The following is a 24572-nucleotide window of genomic DNA, read 5'->3' as shown; positions in this document are numbered from 1 at the left end:
CAGGCTGTGGCAGAGACTCTCTCAGGATAGCTATACCAGGCTTCTGTCAACAAGCATTCTTGGCATTAGCAGTAGTGTCTTGTTTTTGTGTCTGCAGATGGAATAGATTCCAAGGTAGGGTAGTCTCTAGATTGTCTTTCCTTCAGCCTCTGCCCCGCTCTGGTTCCTGCATTTACTCTTAACAGTAGCAATTCTGGGATAATATTTTCGAGATGGGCCCTCAACCTGAGGGCCATGCCTCACCGCTGGATATGGTCTTTATAGGTTCTATTTCCCCTTTGTTGGGTATTTCAGTCAATGTCTTCCCTGTTGGATCCTGGAAGCCTCTTGCTTCCCTGGCATCTGGGTCTTTCTAGTTCCCCACCCCTCACTTCTACACACTTCTGTTCAATTTCGACACTCTGTTCTTCTCATTTCCTCCCACACCTGATCCTTCCCCTCCTCCTCTCTTTCTCAGAGGCCCCTCCCTCCCTCCCTCCCTCTACCTCCTGTGATTAATTTGTTACCCCTTCTAAGTAGAAATGAAGCATCCACAGTTTAGGTACTTCTTTTTTCTTTTCTTTTTTTCAGAGCTGGGGACTGAACCCAGGGCCTTGCGCTTGCTAGGCAAGCGCTCTACCAATGAGCCAAATCCCCAACCCTCAGTTTGGGTACTTTTAAAAACATAGGAAAAATCTTACATATAAAAGGAAGAATTCCGGGCAGCCTTCATCTTTGTGTTTTTGAAAACAGTACAAACTTTTGGAAAATAATTCTTCTGTATTAAATACAATAAAGGAAGTTTGAAACATCTAATGTTGGATGTTTTTGTATGTTACTTGGCACTGTGTATCTAATTGGGGAATGTATGATTTGCATTGGTTCCTTGTTTGAAAGGTTTCAGTGTGGAGATTCCTGACTCCACACAACTAGTAGAACACAATGGCAGCAGGAACAGTATTAACATGGGTTCTCACCTGCTCCAGACAGGAAGCAAGAGAACAGACAAGGGGACACCAATGGCACCTTTTCCTAGGAAACTGTCCCAGTGCCTTCTGCATCTAGCAAAGTTGCCTTTTAAACAGCTCAGACCTTCTGAAATTTGTGTGATTTTTGCAGACTAATGCTTGAAAACATGCAACTGCAGGGGACAATTCAGAATCAAGACATGGTGTTTTATAAAGTTTGGATATTTTAGTAAATTAAAAACTATTCATAGCTATTTAAACAAATTGCTACCAGCACAACCATTTTGTTATTCAGTTGTGTTAGTGCTTGACGTAATTATGAATACAAAATTTATGAAAATATTTTGCTGATGCTCACAATGATAAGCCCTACCTACCTCACTGCTATAGAAGCACAAGCTATTGTACCAACCATGGCAATCATTGTGATACACTCTTACTTATGTGTTTATTTTGTTACAACCAAAATATTGCTCCCCCAAGTTCCCCCTCAAAGAGTTTCTCACCCTTCCCCTTGGTCTCTGATGGGGAAGACTTCCTGCCTCCACCTATAATCCCTCACCTTGTTGCATCAAGTCTCTGCAGGATTAGATGCATTCTCTCCTACTGAGGCCATACAAGGCAGCACTCTACTACATTATATCTAAGAGGCCTCACATTAGCCTCTGCATGTTCTTTGGTTGATGACTCAGTCTCTGGGAACTCTCAGGGGTCCAGGTTAGTTGACACTGTTGTTCTTCCTATGAAGTTGCCATCTTGTAAGGGCCTTCATTCCTTTCCATGATTCTTCCACAGGGATTCCTGACCTCTATCCAATGGTTGTCTGTGAGTATCTGCCTCTGTGTCAATCAGCTTCTGTGTAGGGTGTCTCAGAGGGCTGTTATGGTCCTGTCTTCAAACACAGCATGGCATCAGTAAGAATGTGAGGGATTGATGCCTGTCCATGGGGTAGGTCTCGAAATGAGCTGGTCACTAGTCAGCCACTCCTTCAATCTTTGATCCATCTTTTCCCTTTATTTCTTTTAGAGAGGAACAATTTTGGGTCAAAAGTTTTGTAGGTGGGATGGTGTCCCCATTACTCTACTGCAGGTCCTGTCTTGCTACTGGAGGTGGTCCCTTTAGGTTCCATACCCCAATTTTTGGGTATTTCTGCTAAGGTCATTTGCATAACTCCCTCATCTAAGGTCCCTGGGAATTTCTAGAAATCTCCCTATCTCTGGACTCTGGAATCTGCCAGCTGCATAATTCTATTCATTTTCCTGGCCCTCTGGAACTCTCTACTCTTTTTCTCCATGGCTGATCCTGATGCCCTGTCCTCCTAGTCCTCCTCTCACCCATGATTATTTTGTTCTCAATTCTGGGTGGCATTCAGGCATCCTCAATTGGGTCTTTCTACTTGTTTATCTTCTTTGGGTCTATGAGATATAACACAGATATACTGAACTTTTGGCTCATATCCGATTATCAGTGAATATATACCATGCATGTCCTTTTAGGACTGGATTACTCCACTCAGGATTATATTTTGTACTTCCATCCATTTACCTAAAAAGATCTATGATGTCCTTATGTTTATTAGCTGGAAAATATTCCATTGTATTACTGAACCATATTTCTGTATCGATTTTTCAGTTGAGGAACGTCCGGGTTTTTTTTTCCAGTTTTTGTATATTATGCATAAAGCTGCTATGAATATAGTGGAGTATATGTCCTTGTGGCATGGTGGGGCATCTTTTGGATATGTGGTCAATAGTAGTTTAGCTGTACCTAAAAGTAGAACTATTTCCAGTTTTCTGAGAAACTGCCAGATTGATTTCCAAAGTGGTTTTACAAGTTTGCACTCCCAACAGCAATAGAAGACAGTGTACCTTCTGCCAAATCATCAGAAATATGTGCTTTCCCTTGAGTTTCTGATCATTGCCATTCTGAATGATGAAAGATGTAATCTCACGGAGATTTTGATTTTCATTTCCCTGATGACTCAGTATATTTAACATTTCCTTAGTGCTGCTCAGCCATTTGATATTCTTCTGTTAAGAATTCTCTGTTTATTGTAATTCCGATAGGTCTGAATTTATATATTACTTGGCTTTTTCCCTTACTGCTTTTAATATTCTTTCTTCGTTTTGTGTGTTTGGTGTTTTGACTATTATGTGATGGAAGAAATTTCTTTTCTGTTCTAATCTATTTGAAGTTCTGGAGGCTTCGTGTATGTTTTTGGGCATCTCTTAATTTAGGTTAGGGATTTTTTTCTATCATTTTGTTTAGAATGTTTACTATTAAAACTGGAAAATCCCGGACAGATGTCATACAGACACTAGAGAACACAAATGCCAACCCAGGCTACTATATCCAGAAAAACTCTGAATTAACCTACATGGAGAAATCAAGATATTCCATTACAAAACCAAATTTATACTTTACCTTAACACAAATCAAGCTCTAAAAAGAATAATAGATGGAAAACTCCACACAAGGAGGGAAACTACACCCTAGAAAAAGCAAGAAAGTAATCTCCTTGCAACAAACCCAAAGAAGAGAGCCACATAAATATAATTCCAACTCTAACAACAAAAATAACAGGAAACAACACTGACAATTCCTTAATATCTCTTAACATTAAAGGACACAATTCCCCAATACAAAGAAATGGGATGAACAGATGGGATACATAAAGAGGCCTCAGCATTTTGCTGAATACAGGAAACATACCTCAGTGACAAAGAAACACCCTACTTCAGAGTAAAAAGCTAGAAACAATTTTCTAAGTAAATGGTCTCAAGAAAGAATCTGGAGTGGCCATTCTAATATCAAATAAAATGGACTTTCAACTAAAAGTTATCAAAAAAGATAAGGAAGGACACTTCATATTCATCAAAGGATAAATCTACCACGATGAACTCTCAATCCTGAATATCTATGCTCCAAATGCAAGGGCCCCTACATTCATAAAAGAAACCTTACTAAAGCTCAAAGCACACATTGCATATCACACGATAATAGTGGGAGATTTCAACACCCAATGCTCATCAATGGACAAATCATGGAAACAGAAACTAAACAGAGACATAAAGAAATTAACAGAAGTTATGAATCACATAAATTTAACAAATATTTGTAGAACATCCCATCCAAAACCAAAAGAATATACATTCTTCTCTGCACTTCATGGTACCTTCTCCAAAATTTAACATGGAATCAGTCACAAAAAAAAAAAAAAAAAAAAAAGGTCTAAACAGATAAAAGAATATTGAAATAATCACATGCTGGTCTTGAATAACAACAAAAATGACAGCAAGCCCACATATACATAAAAGTTGAACAATACTCTACTCAATGATAACATGGTCAAGAAAAAAATAAAGAAAGAAATTAAAGACTTTTTAGAGTTTAATGAAAATGAAGGTACAACATACCCAAACTTATGGAAAACAATGAAGACAGTGCTAAGAGGAAAACATAGCTCTGAGTGCCTTCAAAAGAAACTAGACAGATCAGACATTAGCAGCTTGACAGCAAATATAAAAACTCTAGAAGAAAAAGAAGGAATTACACATAAGAGAAGTAAACAGCAGGAAATAATCAAACTCAGGACTGAAATCAACCAAGTAGAAACAAAAAGAACTATGCAAAGAATCAACAAAACCAGAAGCTGATTCTTTGAGAAAATCAACAAGATAGATAAACACTTATCCAGACTAAGCAGAAGGCATAGAGAGTGTATCCAAAGTAACAAAATCAGAAATGAAAAGGGAGACATAACAAAAGAATTCGAGGAATTTCAAAAAATCATCAGATCCTACTATGTAGAACAATATTCAACAAAACTGGAAAATCTGGATGAAATGGACAATTCTCTAGACAGATATCAGGAACCAAACTTAAATCAGGATCAGATAAACCATCTGAACAGCCCCGTAACTCCTAAAGGAATAGAAGCAGTTATTAAAAATCTCTCAACCAAAATAAACCCAGGACCAGGTGTGTTTAGTACAGAATTCTATCAGACCTTCACAGAAGACATGATGCCAGTACTGTCCAAACTATTCCACAAAATAGAAACAGAAGGAACACTTCCCAATTCCTTCTATTAAGCCATGATTATGCTTATACCTAAACCACACAAAGCCCCTACAAAGAAAGAGAACCTCAGACCAATTTCACTTATAAATATTGAGTCAAAAATACTCAATAAAATTCTCCCAAACTGAATCCAAGAGCACATCAAAACAGTTATCCATCACGATCAAATAGGCTTCATCCCAGGGATCCAGGAATCATTCAATATACAGAAACCCATCAACGAAATCCACTATGTAAAAAAACTCAAATAAAAAAAAAACATGATCATTAAATGCTGAGAAAGCATTTGACAAAATTCAACCTTCCTTCATGTTAAAACACTTGAAAAGTTCAGGAATCCAAGGCCCATACCTAAATATAATAAAAGCAATATAGAGCAAACCAGTAGCTAACTTTAAACTAAATGGAGAGAAACTTGAAGCAATCTCACTAAAATCAGGGACTAGACAAGCCTGCCCACTCTCTACCTACTTATTCAATATAGTATTTGAAGTGTTAGCCAGAGCAATCAGGCAACAAAAGGATGTCAAAGGGATACAAATTGGAAAGAGAGAAGTCAAAATATCACTATTTGCAGACATTATGATAGTATACTTATGTGACCCCAAAATTCCACCAAAAAACAACTAAGCCTGATAAACAACTTCAGCAAAGTGGCTGGGTAAAAAATTAACTCCCACAAATCAGTAGCCTTCCTCTACTCAAAGGATAAACAGGCTAAAAAAGAAATTAGGGAAATGAAACACTTTAAGATAGTCAAAATCATAAAAAATACCTCGGTTTGCCTCCATCCAAGCAAGTGAAAGATCTGTATGGCAAGAACTTCAAGTCTCTGAAGAAAGAAATTAAAGAAGATCTCAAAAGATGGAAAGGCCTCCCACACTCATGGATTGACAGAATTAATATAGTAAAAATAGCATTTTCCCAAAAGCCATCTACAGATTCAATGAAATCCCAATCAAAATCCAAACTCAGTTCTTCATAGAGTTAGAAACAACAATTTCCAAATTCATTTGGGATAATAAAAATCCCAGGTTAGTGAAAACTATCCTCAACAATAAAAGAACTTCTAGAAAATCAGCATCCCTGACCCTAATCTGTATTACAGAGCAATAGTGATAAAAAACTGTATATTGGTACAGAGAACGGCAGGTATATCAGTGGAATAGAATCAAAGACCCAGAAATGAGTCCAAATGCCTATAGTCACTTGATCTTTGACATAGTTGATAGAACCGTCCATTGGAAAAAGGATATCATTTTTAACAAATGATGCTGGTTTTGTTGCAGGTCAGCATGTAGAAGACTGCACACTGAACTGTACTTATTGCCCTGTAAAAAGTTTATGTCCAAATGGACCTCCACATAAAACTAGATACACCCAGATTAATAGAAGAAAAATTTGTGATGAGTCTTGAACACATGGGCGTAGGGGAAGATTTCCTGAACAAAATACCAATGACTTATGCTCCAAGATCAAAAATCAACAAAAGAGACCTCAGAAAACTGCAAAGCTTCTGTAAGGCAAAGAACATTGTCATTAGGACAAAATGGCAACCAACAGATTGGGAAAAGCTTTTTACCAATCCTACATCAAATAGAAGGCTAATATCCATGTACAAAGAACTCAGGAAGTTAGACTCCAGAGAGTCAAATAACCCTATAAAAAATGGAGCACAGACCTAAACAAAGTATTCTTATCTGAGGCTGAGAAGTACCTAAAGAAATGTTCAACATCCTTAGTCATCAGAGAAATGCAAATCAAAAAACCCTGAGATTCCACCTCACACCAGTCAGAATTACTAAGATCAAAACCTCAGGTGAAAACAGATGCTGACAAGGATATGGAGAAAGAGAAACTCCTTTGTTGATGGGATTGCAAGTGGTTGGAAAGAACCCAGATGCCTTTGAACTGAGGAATGGATACAGAAAACATGGTATCCCAATGGAATAGATAGATACTCAGCTATCACAAACAATGAATTCATGATAGTATTCCACTGTGTAATGTATCACATTTTCTATATCCATTGGAGGGAATTAAACAAGTTAGAGAATGAATCAATAAGGAAGATAGTACCTGACAAAGTACAGAACACATACTCATAAGTGATATATGAAGAAATGGAGTCTATTCTTAAGTGGTAGACATTTTCTCTTGAAAAATGTAGAAGAATTTATTAGTATATCAGAGTTTTGTGGGGATTGGCAGCAGAATAGTAAGAAAATTTGAATCAAAATTACAAAGATTTGATGTATTGGAATATTACTTCTAATATATTAAAATTAAACAATTGTAATTCACTTACTTAGTGTAAATAACTAATTTATTTCTTAAGAATGAATTGTTTAATGGCCTGTAAGTCCATATTGTGTAATATTGCAGGCATATGGCAACTGTATTTCAGACTTACAAGGTATATTGCAATGATTTTGAGAATATTAGATTGTTCTTTTAGTTACTATTCTTTGATAGTAAAGTACTTCAATATTTTAAAGACATGAAAAGGCTAAAGATGAGTAACTGTAATAGTTATTACAATTACATTCCAAGAAATTTTCATGCAGTTCCCTGTGGAAATCAGAGTAGAGTGTATGATTTCCCAAAGGGTCTTCACCCATTGTCAGAATCACTCAAGGACCCTTCCATAGACATCTGTTTTGATCATTACTGAACATTACCATTTTTTCTATCTTATGAATTCTGGACATCTTTTTGTACCTAAAATAAAAAAAATCATCTTCCATAAAAGGTTTCTCACACTCCAGGGGATTATCTGTAACATCTAGCCAGATGTTGTACTTAATATGGAAGTGATATATGCATGTGGTATTTAGATACAGATTCATTAAATCAATATTTATGATACAACTAGAATGGTTAAAACAGTGTGTTATGATTTCTAAAGTATTTTATACAATTAACAATGACCTGTGAACATACTGAGGGCAGAGATGATGAACCCTTCCTCAGTTTGTTTGCATCATATTTAGCAATGCCCAGTATAATATGCCAGAAATTCCTGGTAGGCAGGCTGATAATAGCTTACCTGTATGATTGCTATCATTCTGTTTAATTCCAGAATTGTCACTGATATTTTTAAGTGACCTTAAAGAAATCACAACATAGTTTTTATAATTTTTGTAACTTACTTATTTTTACTTTAGAAAATGATATAAATTTTAAAAGTTTGTGGGTAAACCATGTCGATACAATCTGGTCACATAACAATTGTTCTTCTTACTATTCTAAAATTTCAAAAACTTTAAGCAAATGCCTTGGTAAATCAAGTAGAAATTTAGTGAGGTTATTTAAATGTATGAGGTTATTTAAAGAGATATATGTATGTATGAAATGATGTTACACCATTCATATTTATCATATTGTTTAAAATAATGCTCAGAATTCCAAATATACTATATAGAATATTTGATCATCTATCTAACCTCAATATATCCATTTCTAGCCATGTTTCATCCATATGTATGTTTAATTATCTGTCTATCTATCATTTATCTATTGATCTACCTACTTACCTATCATTTATTTATCTTCCTCCATATGTATTTCCCTACCTATTCTTTGATATGTTAATGAACATATAGGACATTTTGAAATGTGAGCCTTCAGAACTCAGTTTACAATTAAAAGAAAACTTAGTCACTGTCAGTTTCACCTTTTTTCCTATTAAGGCAGCACCGAGCTTTCTATCTCTGAAGATTATTTCAAGTAGATTATCAGTACTCTGGTATTGTTCTTAAATAGATTGCTATTTCTTTCAACACATCTACATAAAGCAGTTTGTAGCTCTATCAGAATATTAAACTTTTATTATAATGGATTTAGCATGAAAATGGGGCTTATTTTTAAAAAGTATTATCAGTTCGGTGAGGTCTGAGATTCTTGCCTATTGCATAAACCACTGTTGCTCAAATTTTCCTTTCCCTTTGATTTCATAAATATCCCTAAGGTGGCAACTATATCTAGATGCTTACATTAAAGATATTATCAAGTTTTCCTTAGATATAGAATAACTCTGCACATAGAAGAATATCTAAAATTGTAAATCATCTAAGAATGTAGTGAAAATACTGTATTCAAGAAAAAAGAACTTGCTACTTTCTGTTGCTGATTAACGATCTCATTATTACTTTTGTCTTTGTACTTTAAAGGAACCATAACTATAATACCATGTTATTAACAACTGTTTAAGATCAGTCAATAAAATTATCTGTTTAAAAATATATTAATGGTGGTTGGAAAAATGGCTCAGAGATTTAAAGTTCCCTTGAAGAGTACCCAGTTTCATTCTCAGCACCCATACAGTGGCTCACAGTCATCTGTAACTTTTTCTTCTAGGGGATTTGAATCTCTCTTCTGACCTTCACATGGACAAGATTTTATATATTTTACACACACGTACACACATATGCGCATGCACATGTGTGTGTGTGTGTGTGTGTGTGTGTGTGTGTGTACACGCACGCGTGCGCTTGAATGTGTATGTGGTTTTTGGCATTTTTGGTTTAATTCTTTTAGACCTTTCTGTATCTATAGTAAATTTTATATTGTTTGATCAGTACATGCCAATCATCTTTTTTGTTCTTATGTGTATTTATACTTTGTCTTAGACAACTTGCTTCTAGCAATAGTATCAACACTATTTGCTACAGTAAGTTGTCTGTTGATTTGTCTCTGGCATGTGCAAGTTTAACCAATTATTTGCAAGATGACCAGTTTGATTTAGATTAGAACACGGATTTTTGACACATGGTACCATACATCATCAAACACAATGTAAGTAGACATTAACAAAAGAAGGAATATAGAATTGATAAAGCAATCGTAATCTTAATTAAAAAAGTAAATATACAATGCTATTGGATAAAATGTATGTATAAATGCAGAAGTACCAAGGTATTCAAAAGTACAAAAAGGAAAATGAAAACTGGGGAATTTTTGAATTAATAATAGAATGTGGCTTCCACACACTAAAGAGTATTTCATGATTAAAAAGATAGATTTATATAGCATGCTGATAAATTCCCTAGATAATGATAAATACATAATGAAAGAACCTAGCTCGAGTCTCAGGATGGCGTGCCCCAGGAAACACCGATCCTGGACGAGCCCCCAAATGAAAGATCCCCGAAGAGAGACCCTTATTCAAGTCTTGGGAAATCGCGGACCCCAGACACAAAGAGACCATTTTGGATGTAATAAGCAAAGGCAAGGTTTATTACGGAGATCTATTACGGAGATCTCCGGGCTGATACCTATCCCACGCAGGAGACAGAGGTATCGACCCCGAAACTCAAAAGTCAGGGGTTTATATAGGGAAAGCTAGGGGGTTTGGCGTGGTTACACACAATTGGCTAATTTCTGGCACGGCTATAAGTGATTGGCTCATTCAAACATGGCAGTGAGATTACAGCACAGCAGAAGAGTACGTGCTGACTGGAGCATACAGGATTTTAGAAGCCAGGGGCTTATCAGGGTTTGAAGGACATCTGGTTAAAGTGTGACTCTGAGTAAGCTGGGGGAGGTGCCCTCCTGCCAAATGGTTTATGAGTCAGTCTTGATAGCTTGGGCTGGTTCCTGCATTCCTTTTCTTTATCTTTATGGCCACTCAGTCCTGGTTGCAGGGCGGGCCTCGCCCTGCCTGGACAGTGTTTAGCCCTGAGTCTGTGGATTTTGAAACTTATTCTTTTAATTTTATATTTTTAAACCTTAAATCTGTATAATTTTCCTTTCAATAATATTGTTGAAACTCTGTGAATGTTGTCAATGCTTTTGTTGCAAAAGAATTTTAGCTGATTTAAGAACAAAATCACAGTTTTCTACATTATATTTTTTCAATTGTCATCATTTTAAACCATGAGAGTCAATACATTATTTACTTCATCATCACTTACCTCCAAACCTCTTTTTGCATCAAATTTATACTTCTCTATGCATGTACAAATAGACAAACTGGAAAGTCTTCTAATACTTCATTCCACTTGCTGTGACCCATCCTTCCTTTTGAGTGAAATACTTTGAAAAGATTGTGTTGTTAATTCATTGGAAAAAACAAAACCAAAAACAAACCAAGGGAGTTGGGGATTTAGCTCAGTGGTAGAGCGCTTGCCTAGCAAGTTCAAGGCCTGGGTTCGGTCCTCAGCTTCGAAAAAAAATAATAATAATAAAATAAACATAACCCAGTTCTTGAAGTTTAAATTTGTAAAGTTGGTGTTCAAGAGCAACTCAACTAGGTCAGCAAGCTTTAACTACTAGTTAATTGAGAAATTAAAAATGCCTTTATTCATTTTGCAAAGTGATCTGCTTTACATTTCTCTCACATATCTTTCTTTTGGTTTTCTTTCCTTTTTCTTTTTCTCTAGGAATTGTTTCTTAAATAAGTAACCAGTTTTGATCAGGTCTTTGTGGTGGTGATGTTTTTTTAACACAGACTATTCGGACCAATGATGTAGCTCTGTGAATAAAAATGATCCTGCACAATTTTCAAAACCTGTGTTTAAAACCTGAAAACCATGAGGTGGCAAGAAAAACAAAGAAGACAAAACAAAGGTGATCTTTGTCCTGCACACTTGTGCCAGAGCACAAGTGTCCTGAACTCATATTGTAAATATATTTCCAAACCCTAAAAAAAAATATATTTATCAGTGATTTTGTTTCCATGCATGAAAATATCTAAAACATTTCATAGTCTTTATTATTAAGTATATTTTTTGTTTCCAGAATATAAATCACTAAATGTAATACATATGTAGACAGAACACAAAACAGTACACTGTGAATAAAATCCTGTTGGTAATACTTTCAATATTTTTAATGCATTACCATAATTTAAGATTGATGGTAGTGTGGGAACAGAACTCATAGTTTTGTCTCTTCAGTTAAACCCATTTCCTGATTTTTCTCCTCTGATAGAAAGAAAGAAACTAGTGTAAGTTTACATCTATTCGGTATAATGTGGAAGAGTGTGTTATTAAATTACAGTCCCAGGTAGTTAGTGTGTTATTAAATTACAGTCCCAGGTAGGTTTCAAGTGATCTCGTGTTAATCTTTATAAGCTATTCTGGAATGCTAAGGTTGGAATTTAACTTTTTAACAATACCATCTTTTCATATCTGTCATGAAACTCTGCTCTCTGGGGCTGGAATCGTCACCATCATTTTGACTGTCCATGAAGATACAGTATAACCTTCTCAGTGCAGTAAACATCTATCCAGCATATAAAGAGACATGAGCTCACAAAACAGTGCATTAATAGCTCACAGGATGCATACAGCTATATCATTCTGTCTTAGGGTTTTATTATTGTGAAGAGAAGGATGTTCAGGATAACTCTTAGAAAAGAAAGCATGTAATTAGGGAATGGCTTACAGTTTTAGAGGGTCAGTCCATTAGTATCATGGTGAGAAGCATGGTAGCATCTAGGCAGTCTTGTTCCTGTAGAAGAAGCTGAAGTTCTACGCCTTGATCCAAAGGCAACCAGGAGGGGACTCACTCTTTCACAAGGCAGAACTTGAGCACTAGTAGACCTCAAAGCCTGATAGCCCATGACATATTTCTTTCAACAAGGCCAAACCTATTTCAACGAGAACAAATAATCCTAATAGGGTCATATCCTATGAAATATATATATATATATATATATATATATATATATATATATATATATATATATATATTAACCACCACATTTCACTCCCTGGCCTCTGTAGCCTCATTCAAATATAAGAGTCTATAGGGAAGATAACTAGGCCTAAATGATGAAAACCATATTTAGACTAATGTCAAAAATTCTGGTATTATGTGGCAGTTCCAAGAATATTGAAACAGATATTCAAAGCCTCCTCTGAGATTCATCCAAATATTTAATTGTAAACCCCTTTAAAATCAAAATCAAAGAGCAGATCATATAACTTCAAAATGACAATATATGCGTTACCATTCTAAAATGTCATAGCGATGAAATACTGGACCAAAGCAACACCAAAAAACAGTTGGGCAAATTCCAAACTCTGCATTGCCATGTCTGATGTCGAAGTTCTCTTCGGATTTCCAACTCCTTTCATCTTTGTTGGCCGAGATAAACTTCTTTCTTTTGGGCTGTTTCCACTCCCTGAGCTTTCCTCAGGAGGTATCACACAGCTCTGATATCTCTAGTTACTTGGTGTGTCCAAGGCAACATAAACTTTAGAGCGTCTTGTTCCAATGTCTATCATAAACGCATAACCTTTTGAGCTCTACCAAAGGGCTTAAGTCACTTCTCCAGCTCTGCCCTCTGTAGCACTCTAGGCTAAGATTTATTCCACTCTACTGTTGCTGCTGTTCTGGGTGGTCACCACATGATACTGGCATCTCTAATATTCTAGGGTCTTCTGCTTCTTTGTGTGCTCATAAAACAGTCTCTGTAATATTTTACTTCAGGGATGTTGGTAAATCGCTGCTAATTTCTTAGCTTCAGCTAACGAGCATCAGTTGTCCCAGTAATCTCTTCTACACTCGACTCTAAAGCCAAAGCCACATGGTCAAAGCTGTAGAGGTTTTGCTGCTTTCTGGGCTGGAACATGGAACCCTTTGCTCTATTATATTATCACCAGCTTTCTGTTTTCCAACTCCTTAAGTGCCTGAGCTTGGCTGTCCTGGAACTCATTTTGGAGACTAACCTTAAACTCTTAAGATCTGCATGGCTGTCTCCTAAATGTTGAGATTAAAGTTGTGTAGTACTATGTTTGCACCTAAACAACCAACCAGACAAACAAACAAACAACACTCACCTAAATCCAAAAAGTGAAAATGAACAGCTGAGAGGCCATATTTCTAATGTTTGTGTGCGACACTGAACATGCTTAGAATCTCTTTGCCAACTTTAAGTGAATAGGGAGAAAGTATTCCCCAAGTAGACAGACATAAGACTCCCTGGAGTGTAGGGTTTCTCTCTATAGTCACTATGTGCACAAATATTTCTCTGTAAGCATTGACAAAACTAATTAGATGTTGCTATGCATATTTAGAACAAGTGTTGGCATGTTCCCTTAAGCTAAAATACACTGATTTCTCTCATTTTCATAACATCAGAGATCGATTTTTAACAATCTTAGCTGGAAAACGAAAAGATGTGTTATAAAACAGATATAATTGTACAATCACATCTACACATTTACAAAAGCTAAACAATCTTTCCTTCTTTTATTAAAAATGGATTTTTTTCTCACATATTCTAATTATGCTTTCTGTTTTTCCTGTCCATCTTAGTTTCCTCCTCCTCCTTTCCTTGAATCTGCATTTCCACCCTTCCCTTTCTCATTATAAGGAAACAGACTTCTAAGAGGTAAAAATAAAATGTAATATAATAAGAAAATGCAAAGACTGAATGTTATATTGGACAAAATCACAAGACCAAGAGAAGTCACAAAACACAGAGACTCACAAATTTCCAAAAATAGGAATCCATGGAAAGATTAAAGTGGAATAATTAAATAAATAGAATGAAAAAATAAGATAAAATAAAACAATATTTTAAAAGTAAAAAAAAAAAAAAAAACAACCAAAGAAGAGTACACATGGTGGGATGACCCATGGCCCCAGCTGGATATATAGCAGAGGATTGCTTTAGTGATCATCACTAGGAGGGGAGCCCCTTGGACCTGTGAAGGCATTAGTAGATCATGAAACTCCAAACATGACGTTGGTTATTGAGTTAGTTTTCTTTTGAAGATCTACTAGTGGGCATGAAGCCTACTTACAAGAGAAGGATGTTTCCCCCAATGAGATTCATGTCTCTACTTCTCTTTTCCGATCCAGCATTCCATCTGGTGTACACGTGTGCAGGATCTATGCATCCTGCTTCAGTTTTTCTGAATTCGTATGTGCTTTGGTCCTTTTGATTTAAAGGGCCTAGATTTCTTTTCTTCCTTTTCATTTTTTTTCTTTCTTTTTTTTTTTTATTGCACCTCGGTCCATTTTTTTTCTCATTTTTATTGGTTATTTGTTTACATTCCTAATGCTATCTTCCTTTGCAGTTTCTCCTCCACAACCCCCTATCACCTGCCTCTATGAGGATACATCCCCACCTGCCCACCCACTCCTACCTAAGCACCCTAGCATTCCCCTATCCTGGGTCATCGAGCCTCACAGAACCAAGGGGCTTCCCTCCCAGTGATTACCACTAAAGCAATCTTCTGCTATATATCCAGCTGGGGCCAAGGCTCATCCCACCATTTGTACTCTTTGGTTGGTGGTTTAATCCTTGGGAGCTTTGCAGGGGTCTGGCTGGTTAATATTGATCTTCCTATGGGGGCCTTGATTTCTTGATGTTGTCCATATTCTCTGCCTCGTACACTCTTTCAATCTCCTTATCAGGATTGATTGAGTTCTAAAGGGAGAGATTTGATAGCTATATCCCTCCCATTTAGGGATTGGTGTCCTATGGTCTCAAACTCTGTGCAAAATGTTTGACTGGATCTCTCTATTTCTTTCCATCTGGTGGAGGAAGAAGCTATTCTGATGATGAATGAACAAAGCACTTACCTATCAGGTCCATGTGCAGAGCATAATATCATTAGGAGTCATTTTAGTGTTACAGTGTGTGTGTGTGTGTGTGTGTGTGTGTGTGTGTGTGTGTGTGTGTGTGTTTATTTGTGTTTTGTTTTATTTGGTAGTGTTTAGCTTTACACTAGGTACATGGTCTTTCCTGTCTTAGGTTTTTGGTTACCCAGACAGTGTACATGGGTTTAATACCCTGGAGTGGGCCTTCTTAAGTCAAATCAGATATTGGTTACTCCCACAAGTTTTATGCCACCATATTTTGCAGTCAGGGCATCATTAAATGGGCTCTTGTTAGCTTGTTGTTTACACTTATTTTGTGATAGCAGGCAAAGTACCTTCCTGTACCAAAGATGCTAGCCTTTAGCACTTTGTTGTGAAAGCTTTATGTGGGCACCAGTTAGAATTATCTGTGCTCAATGAGCTGTATAGGTGTTCTCTTAAGAAATAGAACCTGGCTTCTTTAAGAACAATATGACCAACCAACCAGAGCTCTCAGGGACTAAACCACTACCAAAAGACTACACATGGACAGACCCATGGCTCCCGCTGCATATGTAACAGCTGCCTTTGTGTGCACCAATTGGAGGAGAAACCCTTTGTCCTGCCAAGGCTGGAGCCCCCAGTGCAGGGGAATGTCAGGTGGGGAGGCCGGAAGGGGAATAGTTGGGGAGGAGGAACGTCCTTACAGAAGAAGGGGAGGGGGATGGGATAGGGGGCTTATGGATGGGAAGTGGGAAAGGGAATAACATTTGAAATGTAAAAAAAAAATTCATAAAAAAAATGGTTAAAAAATTCAATCAGTCAGAGAGGCTTTAAAATTCTCACAGAAGGATGTAAAAATATTTTAAACTAAAACATTGTCTCCATTTATGTTAACTTCAACTCTATTGTGGGACTTCCATGCTCACTACTGTTTGGAGCCTGAAACAAGTCATACTTTGAGATATGAAGAAAGCATATGCTTGCATTTATGGCAATACATCCCTTACAGGAAAAAAGTTGAATGTAGTAAGAACTGTCAAATCTCCGCAATGACTGGAAGGGAAGGTATCCTCTGTAACTGACTGAACTATATCTGCCTTTTAAGAAAATAAAAGTTAAAACAGAAAAAAGAGAAAGAAATAGGACCCTTTTTTCAGTTTTTGGAGAGAAAGCTTATAGTCATGGTAATTGTCTGGCTTGTTTGAGGTTCCCGTGGGACTCCTTTGCCCAACAACTGAAAGAGTTGTAAGAAAGTATTGATACAGGAAACTTCATTTGATGATGAGAGATGTCCAGTTGGGTCTCTGTCTCCCCCAGAATTTAAGGATTTTATTGAGATCACCTTTATGTATGTATATATTTTGAAAATCCTTTACTGTTGTTTCCATACTACTGGCAAATAACTCTTCCTTTTAGTTCTCTCTCTGTATTCTCTTTCTCTAGTATTCGAAAATGTTTCGACAGTTCAAATTTGTAAATTTGTGTGTATATGTGTGTAATAATTACCATAGAAAAAAAGAGACTTTTAATTAGAAAGCTGGGGGACAATGAGAGTGGTCCAACGAAGATAAATAGAGTATGAAATGATGAGACTCTACTTCAACTGAAAACATAAAAACACAATCCAGGAACCACAAATGTGGAAAAAAAAAAAAAAAAAAAAAAAAAAAGAAGAAGAAGAAGAAGAAGAAGAAGAAGAAGAAGAAGAAGAAGAAGAAGAAGAAGAAGTCTTTTTTTCCCTATTCCTATGAAAACACATCATGATCTAATCGAACATATAAGAGAAAGTATTTAATTAGGGATCTTAGTTTATTGGGTGAGTCCATGACCCATGACCATCATGGTTGGGGGACATGGCAGCATACAGACTTAGCATTGATTTAAGGACTCAGATCTTGCTTAGATCTTTTTCATGAGAGAGAGAGAGAGAGAGAGAGAGAGAGAGAGAGAGAGAGAGAGAGAGAGAGAGAGAGAGAGAGCGCCTAATGACAGAACTCCTTGAACTAGGCCACAAACCCTAGTCTTTCTAAACCTATCAAACAACTAGGGATCACACACTCAAAAATATGAGCCGATGGAACCATTTTCATTCAGACCACCACCAAATACAAGAACCTGTTAGGTACATTTTACATGGAATAATAAAAATGTTAAATATTCTGGAGCGGTCATTTGAGAAAATATTTGCCTCATGAGCATGAGTGGCAGGACCTAGGTAATGAGCCTAGGTTAAAACCTAGGTAAAGAATCCCACAGGTTGCATTAGCTAATAGGAATCTGAGTATTCACCTTTAATTTTTATTTAATCATTAATTATAACCAAAATTTTTGAAAAGCCTCATATATGGGCACTTTATCAATAGTACTTCTATCTCTCACCCCCACCTCAAACTCCTCATATCCTCTCTCCTTCCGTCTTTGATTGTTCCGTACACACACACACACACACACACACACACACACACACACACACAACAGGGAGAGGGAGAGAGAGAGAGAGAGAGAGAGAGAGAGAGAGAGAGAGAGAGAGAGAGAGAGAGAGAGAGATGCTTACATGTGTCTTCAATCTACTCAGCCTACTTAGCATTGGTCCTATATAGATATGTTCAGGGATGACCACTTGGGATTCCGTATCCTATGGATGTAGGAGCTCATTCAATAGTAGACTAGGTCCCCCTATTCCATTTAGGATCTGTGTTTCTTTATCTGGGGACAATGGCCCTGTGGAATCGAGAAAGAGAAGATTGGTGACCTTCCGTTCATATAAAGACTGTTGGAATAGGACTCTGCCACAAAAGAAACCAGGAACAAAGCAGGAGCTCTGTAAGGCAATTCACTCCAGTGCAGGAGGGTGTGGAGTCATCTGAACATAGAAAAGTGAGCACGTGAAGAGTAAACCTCACTTACTGTTTATTGCCACACATGTCTCTTATCAGTGATGGAAGTTCTGCTCTCAAGACCTGGCCATGAAGTGAAAAGGTGTGATGGAGAGGAGTCTCAGGCATCCTGGGGCTTAAATAAGAAGACATGTACCAAAGGGTTTCAAAAGACGGGAGAGGTTTTTCGAAGATTGGCTGTTAATGTTTGAAGCTTTGGAGTCAGTCAGAGGAATTTGAACTACATGAAGAGATTTGGTAAAGTTCTGGCAGTTAATGCAAAGATAAATTAGCTCAGTTGTATGTCTGTCCTTTATCTTCTATAAAAAATGCAGTAGAGTCACTTGATAGAAAAAAATTAAGATTTTTTTCCCCTCTTTCTCTCTCCTTTGTAAACAAATCCATTTTATTCACCAATCTCTGTTTCCTAACATAGAGGGACTCTCTGTGGCGTGTTTATGGGTCGATGTGTACTCTTCAAATATGTTCATTTTGCATTCCCTTTTCTGACAAGGTGTAAACAAATTAATATCTACTCCCTCTCGGCAGGAGAAAGAAATGGAATCCCAGGAGAGGGTGTGGTGACAGCGCCCCTTTCCTTCTCACTAAGGAGTGTTAACAGCACCACTCCAGCTGCTCTCTGGTGTTCTGCCTGTTTGCTCTGATGAAGGTGCCAAACATTCTCTAAGGGGCCACAGCGATATCAGCTCCATGGTGTCTACAATGGTGGTTAACATAGAGAGCGTAGTCTATAGAGAGCTTTAAAAACACCAACCACTTAATGTGAACAGTTTTTCAAGTGAAGTTTTCAACTAAATCTTATTTAAGATTTTTTTGAGATTTTAAAACTGTCTGGTAAATATAGAAATATTTTTTTTTCTGTATGGTGTTACTAAGCTGCATGTTTTCCTCTAACAAGATCTAAGTTCATAGAACCTGCAGTGACATCAGGGTTCACAACTAGAAATACTATCAACTGAGCTAAATCTTTGAATCCAAACACATAAAACTTAAGAAAAATAAAGGTACACTGCCATGGCATTCGTAGTGACTTTTCTTGTTGTCAACTTGAATATATCTGTAATGAGCTACCATCCAGATGGGAGAGCATGCCCATGGGAGATGCTCTGCTTGGTTTGCAGTTGGGGAATTCACTTCTGGTCTGGATCTTTGAAGAAGGAAGACACACCTCTGATTTGGGTCTGGAGGCTGAAGACACACCTTTAATCTGGGCCATCCCTCTTCTGGAAGCCTTTATAAGGACTTGGATGAGGGAACATCTTGCTTTTTGCCTATGTGTCCTCCCTTTGCTAACACTTCCATTCCTTCACTGACATTAAAGTCCACTTCTTTGTGATTCCAGCATATACGGAAAACTTGTTGAGGAAGCCAACCTTGTGGAACTGAGCAACTACTAGATTCTTGGACTTTCCTTCCATTGCTGGATTAGTTGGAATGTATCCTGTTGGTTGTTCCAATAAGCCCCCTTTCTATATATACAGAGAGCGTGATGATTTACATATGCTTGGACCAGGAAATAGCACTATTAGAAGGTGTGGCCTTGTTGGAGGAAGTGTGTCACTGTGGAGGTGGGCTTGGAGGCCCTCCTCCTAGTTGTCTGAGGATGCCCAGTTTGTTCCTGGCTTCCCTTGGGTGAAGATGTAGAACTCAGCTCCTCCTGGACCATGCCTGCCTGGATGCAGCTATGCTGCCATGCACCTACCTTGATGACAATGGACTGAACCTCTTAACCTGTAAGCCAGTCCCAATCAAATGTTGTTCTTTATAAAACTTACATTGGTCTTGGTTCCTGTTCACAGCAATAAAACCCTAACTAAGACAGAGAGAGATTCAATTCATAAGTTGTGTGGCTAATACAGCAATGATATTGTTATGTTTGGGTTAGTCTCAGAACTAAGGACAAGTTTTTAAATAAAGAAAAACAATAAAAAGTCCACAATAGTTCTATCAGCTTTTTGAAAACTATTTTATGTTGCACAGAGATATTAATTATAGAAGCAATGCTCTATAATGAAAAATTACTCTACAAAAAATCCACACTCATATATTTTACTGTAGCCAAGTAAAGACTAAAAACAATGGGTTCAGAATCTTGAACCCAGAGGCTGCTGGGGTCAAGAACTAGGATTTCTTCTGGAATGCTTAGTAAATTTCTTTCTAGTGACATGCAAACTTAATGAATAAAGAAAGAAAAGACTATTCTACTTCTAGTTTCTGGAATCCGGTGACTCTAGAACACTATATAAATCACTACAGATCAGCCAGATCTTTTAAAGCACAGCCATTTTAAATGCATACAGAGCAGCCAAGACGTCTGCTGAGGGCACTTCCTCCAGACACTTCCTACAGAAAGCTGAAGAAAAAATTATTACAACTGGGGCAATCTGGGCATTCTGTGAGTTCTAGGTTTCCCAACAGCGTCCAATCACATATTGCAGGCAGGATTCAAAGGAAGTGGTCGACTTGTCACTATGGTTGGAGGGAAGAAGTTAGTGAGAAGAGATTAATGAACTTTATACAGAGTAGAAGGAAAACAATGTTAGAACTCTGAGAAGAACAATTTGCTGGGGCACAACCGGAGAAACATGTGGAGTGTATGTTTCATAAAAAGAATCTCCATTCTTCAGAAGTGCTTTTCCAGTTAGCTATTTCCAGTATACTGTATGCGGTTACTAAAGCTACATTTACTACTATGTGAATGACAGCATTTTGCATTGACTTGTATTCAGTTCTGGGAACTGGAGGTGAGTGTGAGACACTGCCTATCTCTGTCTTGCAAAGAAGCTGTGCAAACAAGGACAATGCAAAGAGTGGCAGCCTTGATGGACTCCTGCTGGTTCTTGGAATTGGAGCTGCAACTCTGGAGTCCCACTACAGTAGTCTCAGGCTCACAGTTTGGCTGGAGGCAAAGCTTTTCTTTTTGGGACATCTCAACAAGCTTACAACATCTTAGTGTTGGGAAGCCACTCCATTTTCTCAGGCTAACACCCTTGAATAGACACTGATCAATGTCTCAGATTGCTTTACTGAACCTACGTTATGCTTTGTAAAAGTGAAAAAGGAGCCATGGATAAGTTTCCTAGAGCTAGGTATGGTAAAGGTGGGAGTAGGTGCCTCGGTGGGCCTATGCTGAGGCATCTCTTCCCCCTGAGGTACCAGACATACAATGGGTATAGTACAGAGATTATTTAGGGCATGGGGAAGGGGGGGAAGGGAGGGAGAGAGAGAGAGAGAGAGAGAGAGAGAGAGAGAGAGAGAGAGAGAGAGAGAGAGAGAGGAGAGGGAGACTGAGAGGAAGAGAGACTGGCCAGAAACATGTGGTAGAACTGGGGGGGGGGTGAGGGAAGAGAGGCTGAAAGTGGTCAGGGAAAGAACAGTCAGAGAGAGTAAGACAGGGAGGCGAAGCCAAGCAGCCTCTTTTATAGTAAGCCAGGCCTACCTGGCTGTTGCCCTGTAACCTTGGGGCAGAGCTTAGGAGGAATGCTAAAAGCCTAGTTCTGGATACTCTGTGCAGAAAGGGTTAATGACCTTGTATTATAAAACTCAATTTAAAGTGGAAAGACAGTTGGGAAGACTAGGGACAGGTGTTACATCATTACAAATGTCAAAGGATACATTATAAGGTTAAGTATAAAGTAGTCACCCACCTAAAAACATTCAAAAAAATTGCCACATTTTCATCATTTATTTATCAGTGGACAGGCATCTATATTATTTTAATTCCTTGACTATTGTGAATATAGCAACAATACAGATGGATGGATAAGCATGTATCTTTATACTAGGATATGGAATGTACTCAAGTGATATAACTTGGTCTTATAGTAGTTCTATTTCTAGACTTAGATTTTTAAAAAGGGAACTTCTATACTTATTTCTACAGTGGCTAAACCATTCACATGTCCATCAGTAGAGAGTAACTGTTCCCTTTCTCCATATCCACACAATATTGCTCCTGCTTTTGTTGGTGGTGGTAGTTTTGTTTGTTTGTTTTTATCATAGCCATTCTGACAGAGATGAATCTCACGTCATTTTCATTTGTGTTTCCCTGGTGGAAAAGAAGGTGGAACATATTTCTTAGCCATTTGTATGCTTTCTATATAGATGTGGGTTTAATTTGAGTTTTCCAGAGTGATTAATAAGTCACTGAGAAACTATGGAGTAGAGAGACTGCATGGGTATAATGGATTAAAGGGAAGTGGTTGAATAGGGAGGTATAAACGGGTTTTGGGGTGAGGAGTGAAGGGTATAGAAGTGATGGTAGAGAAGGATAAAAAATAATGAATCTAAAACCAATAAAGTTATTACATAAGTGTTGGCAGTTGAAAAGCATAAATTCCTTTCAATGCAGACAGCATAATTTACATATAAAATTGTCAACATATTTGTATAGATTTGCTTTGGAAAAATAATGACTAAGGTGGTATTAAAATATCTGCAAAATTTGAAATATTCCCATGGTATAAATAATTTTGTCCAACTTTATTAATAATTTTCTTGGATACTGAAATATTAGGTACAAAGAATATGCAGTAAACATTTGTGTACATTTGTAAGTAAATTGATATTGTTCCTTCAAAGATATAAATAAAAGTAATGACTCCGTAGGATAAAATTTTAAGTAATACAGTGCTGTTCTTTTTTATAAATATTTGTTTATGTATTTAATTGTTTATTATTTATTGTGTGTGTGTGCACTTATGTGTGTATGTGTGTGTATGTGTGTATATGTGTGTGCTTGTGTGTACTCTTACCATAACATGCATATGGAGTTCAGAGGACAAACTTTAGGAAATGTTTTGGGGGCTGGACAGATAGCTCCAAAGTTAAGTGAATGCACTGTTCCTGTGGAGGACTGGAGTTTGGTTCCCAGCACCCATTTGTGGGATACTCCAACCACTTCTTGCCAATATGGACACTGCACTCATGTACACAAATACACAATCAGATATACACACATAAACAATGTTAAAATTTAAAATAACAAATAAATAATTTGTTCTTTCCTTTCACTGTGAGAAAGCTGAATATCAAAATCAGGTTATCAGACCCGGCTGGAAGCTCCTTTATCCACTGAGCTCTATCTCTCAGGCTCAAAAAAATGTACTAATAAGTGAAAAACTCAAGTTTTGTTTTCATTCTGTTTCTAACATCTGATTAATATACAAATTACAATTTAGTAAAGAATGTTGAAAATTTTTACTACTAATAAAGTATTTGTCTAAACCATTATAAGTTTTGAGTTATTAAAGTCCCTACTTATCTCTCTGATGATTTCATGATGTTCATCAAATCAAAGAAAACAGTCTATTTTGCTTTAACTCCCATTTTCTCTCACAAGTCTGATGGGTCCTCCAGCCTAAACTACAGCTATCTCATAGCTTGTGAGAATGAGGCAGCCCCATGGTCTTTGTTCTCTCAAAGGCTTATGGGTTCTACTTATGGATGGGAAACAGCCCCACCTACAGCTCTGGAAATATTGTCATCATACATGAAAAGATAGCTGCCTATCTATGGTTCTGGTTAGTGTTGCCCTAAAATAATACTAAATACACTATCTTTTTAAGTATTATTTTATTGTTTGTAAAAGTGTTTCTAAATTTCTCATTCCCTTTCTCTTACCCAAGGTGTTTGTTCCCCAAACTATGCACAGATTACACAGCAATGGTAACCTAAGAACTGGGGCCATGGGTACGTCTCAGTTAAGGGACAGTGGCCTGTTACTAATGGAAACCAATTGTCTTCCCATGGTGATCCCTGGTATTTCTCATGTCATTTGAATAATGAAGCAACATTTGTTCTCACAAAGTTTAAGTTGTAGAAAATACAAGATTAGCACAGTGGCCTTGGAAGTGTGCTACTTATTTGGCAGTTTTAGTATTTCTTAAAATTACAAAATATTGAATATTTTACCCAAGGAATTGTGCTACTGACCATATATATGTAACAACTTCAGTATCATCATTAACAATTAAGTTAGGTTTATCCTAATTAAAATAAAACAACACAATATTAATAGAATAAAGCAACATACTATTGAAAAAAAATGTTCATTTCTATCAATTTGGCCAAAAACAATTTATAGTGTTTGTTGGCTGAGCTT

The 24572-nt window shown here is 37.1% G+C and overlaps 1 protein-coding gene across 1 annotated transcript in view; it reads left to right on the top strand.

Annotated features, from left to right (window-relative positions):
* LOC116897041 (thioredoxin-like protein 4A) overlaps positions 1–24572 on the top strand; it is a 511807-nt gene that overhangs the window by 324555 nt on the left and 162680 nt on the right. The window contains exon 4 of the mRNA XM_032898661.1: positions 18733–18752. Coding sequence (XP_032754552.1) covers positions 18733–18752 — 20 coding nt within the window. The remainder of the gene's footprint in view (positions 1–18732; positions 18753–24572) is intronic.

This window comes from Rattus rattus, chromosome 3 (genome assembly GCF_011064425.1).
Source record: "Rattus rattus isolate New Zealand chromosome 3, Rrattus_CSIRO_v1, whole genome shotgun sequence".
Classification (NCBI taxonomy): domain Eukaryota; kingdom Metazoa; phylum Chordata; class Mammalia; order Rodentia; family Muridae; genus Rattus; species Rattus rattus.
Note: the sequence above shows the minus strand (reverse complement) of the source record. Positions and strands in the feature narration are given on the sequence as shown.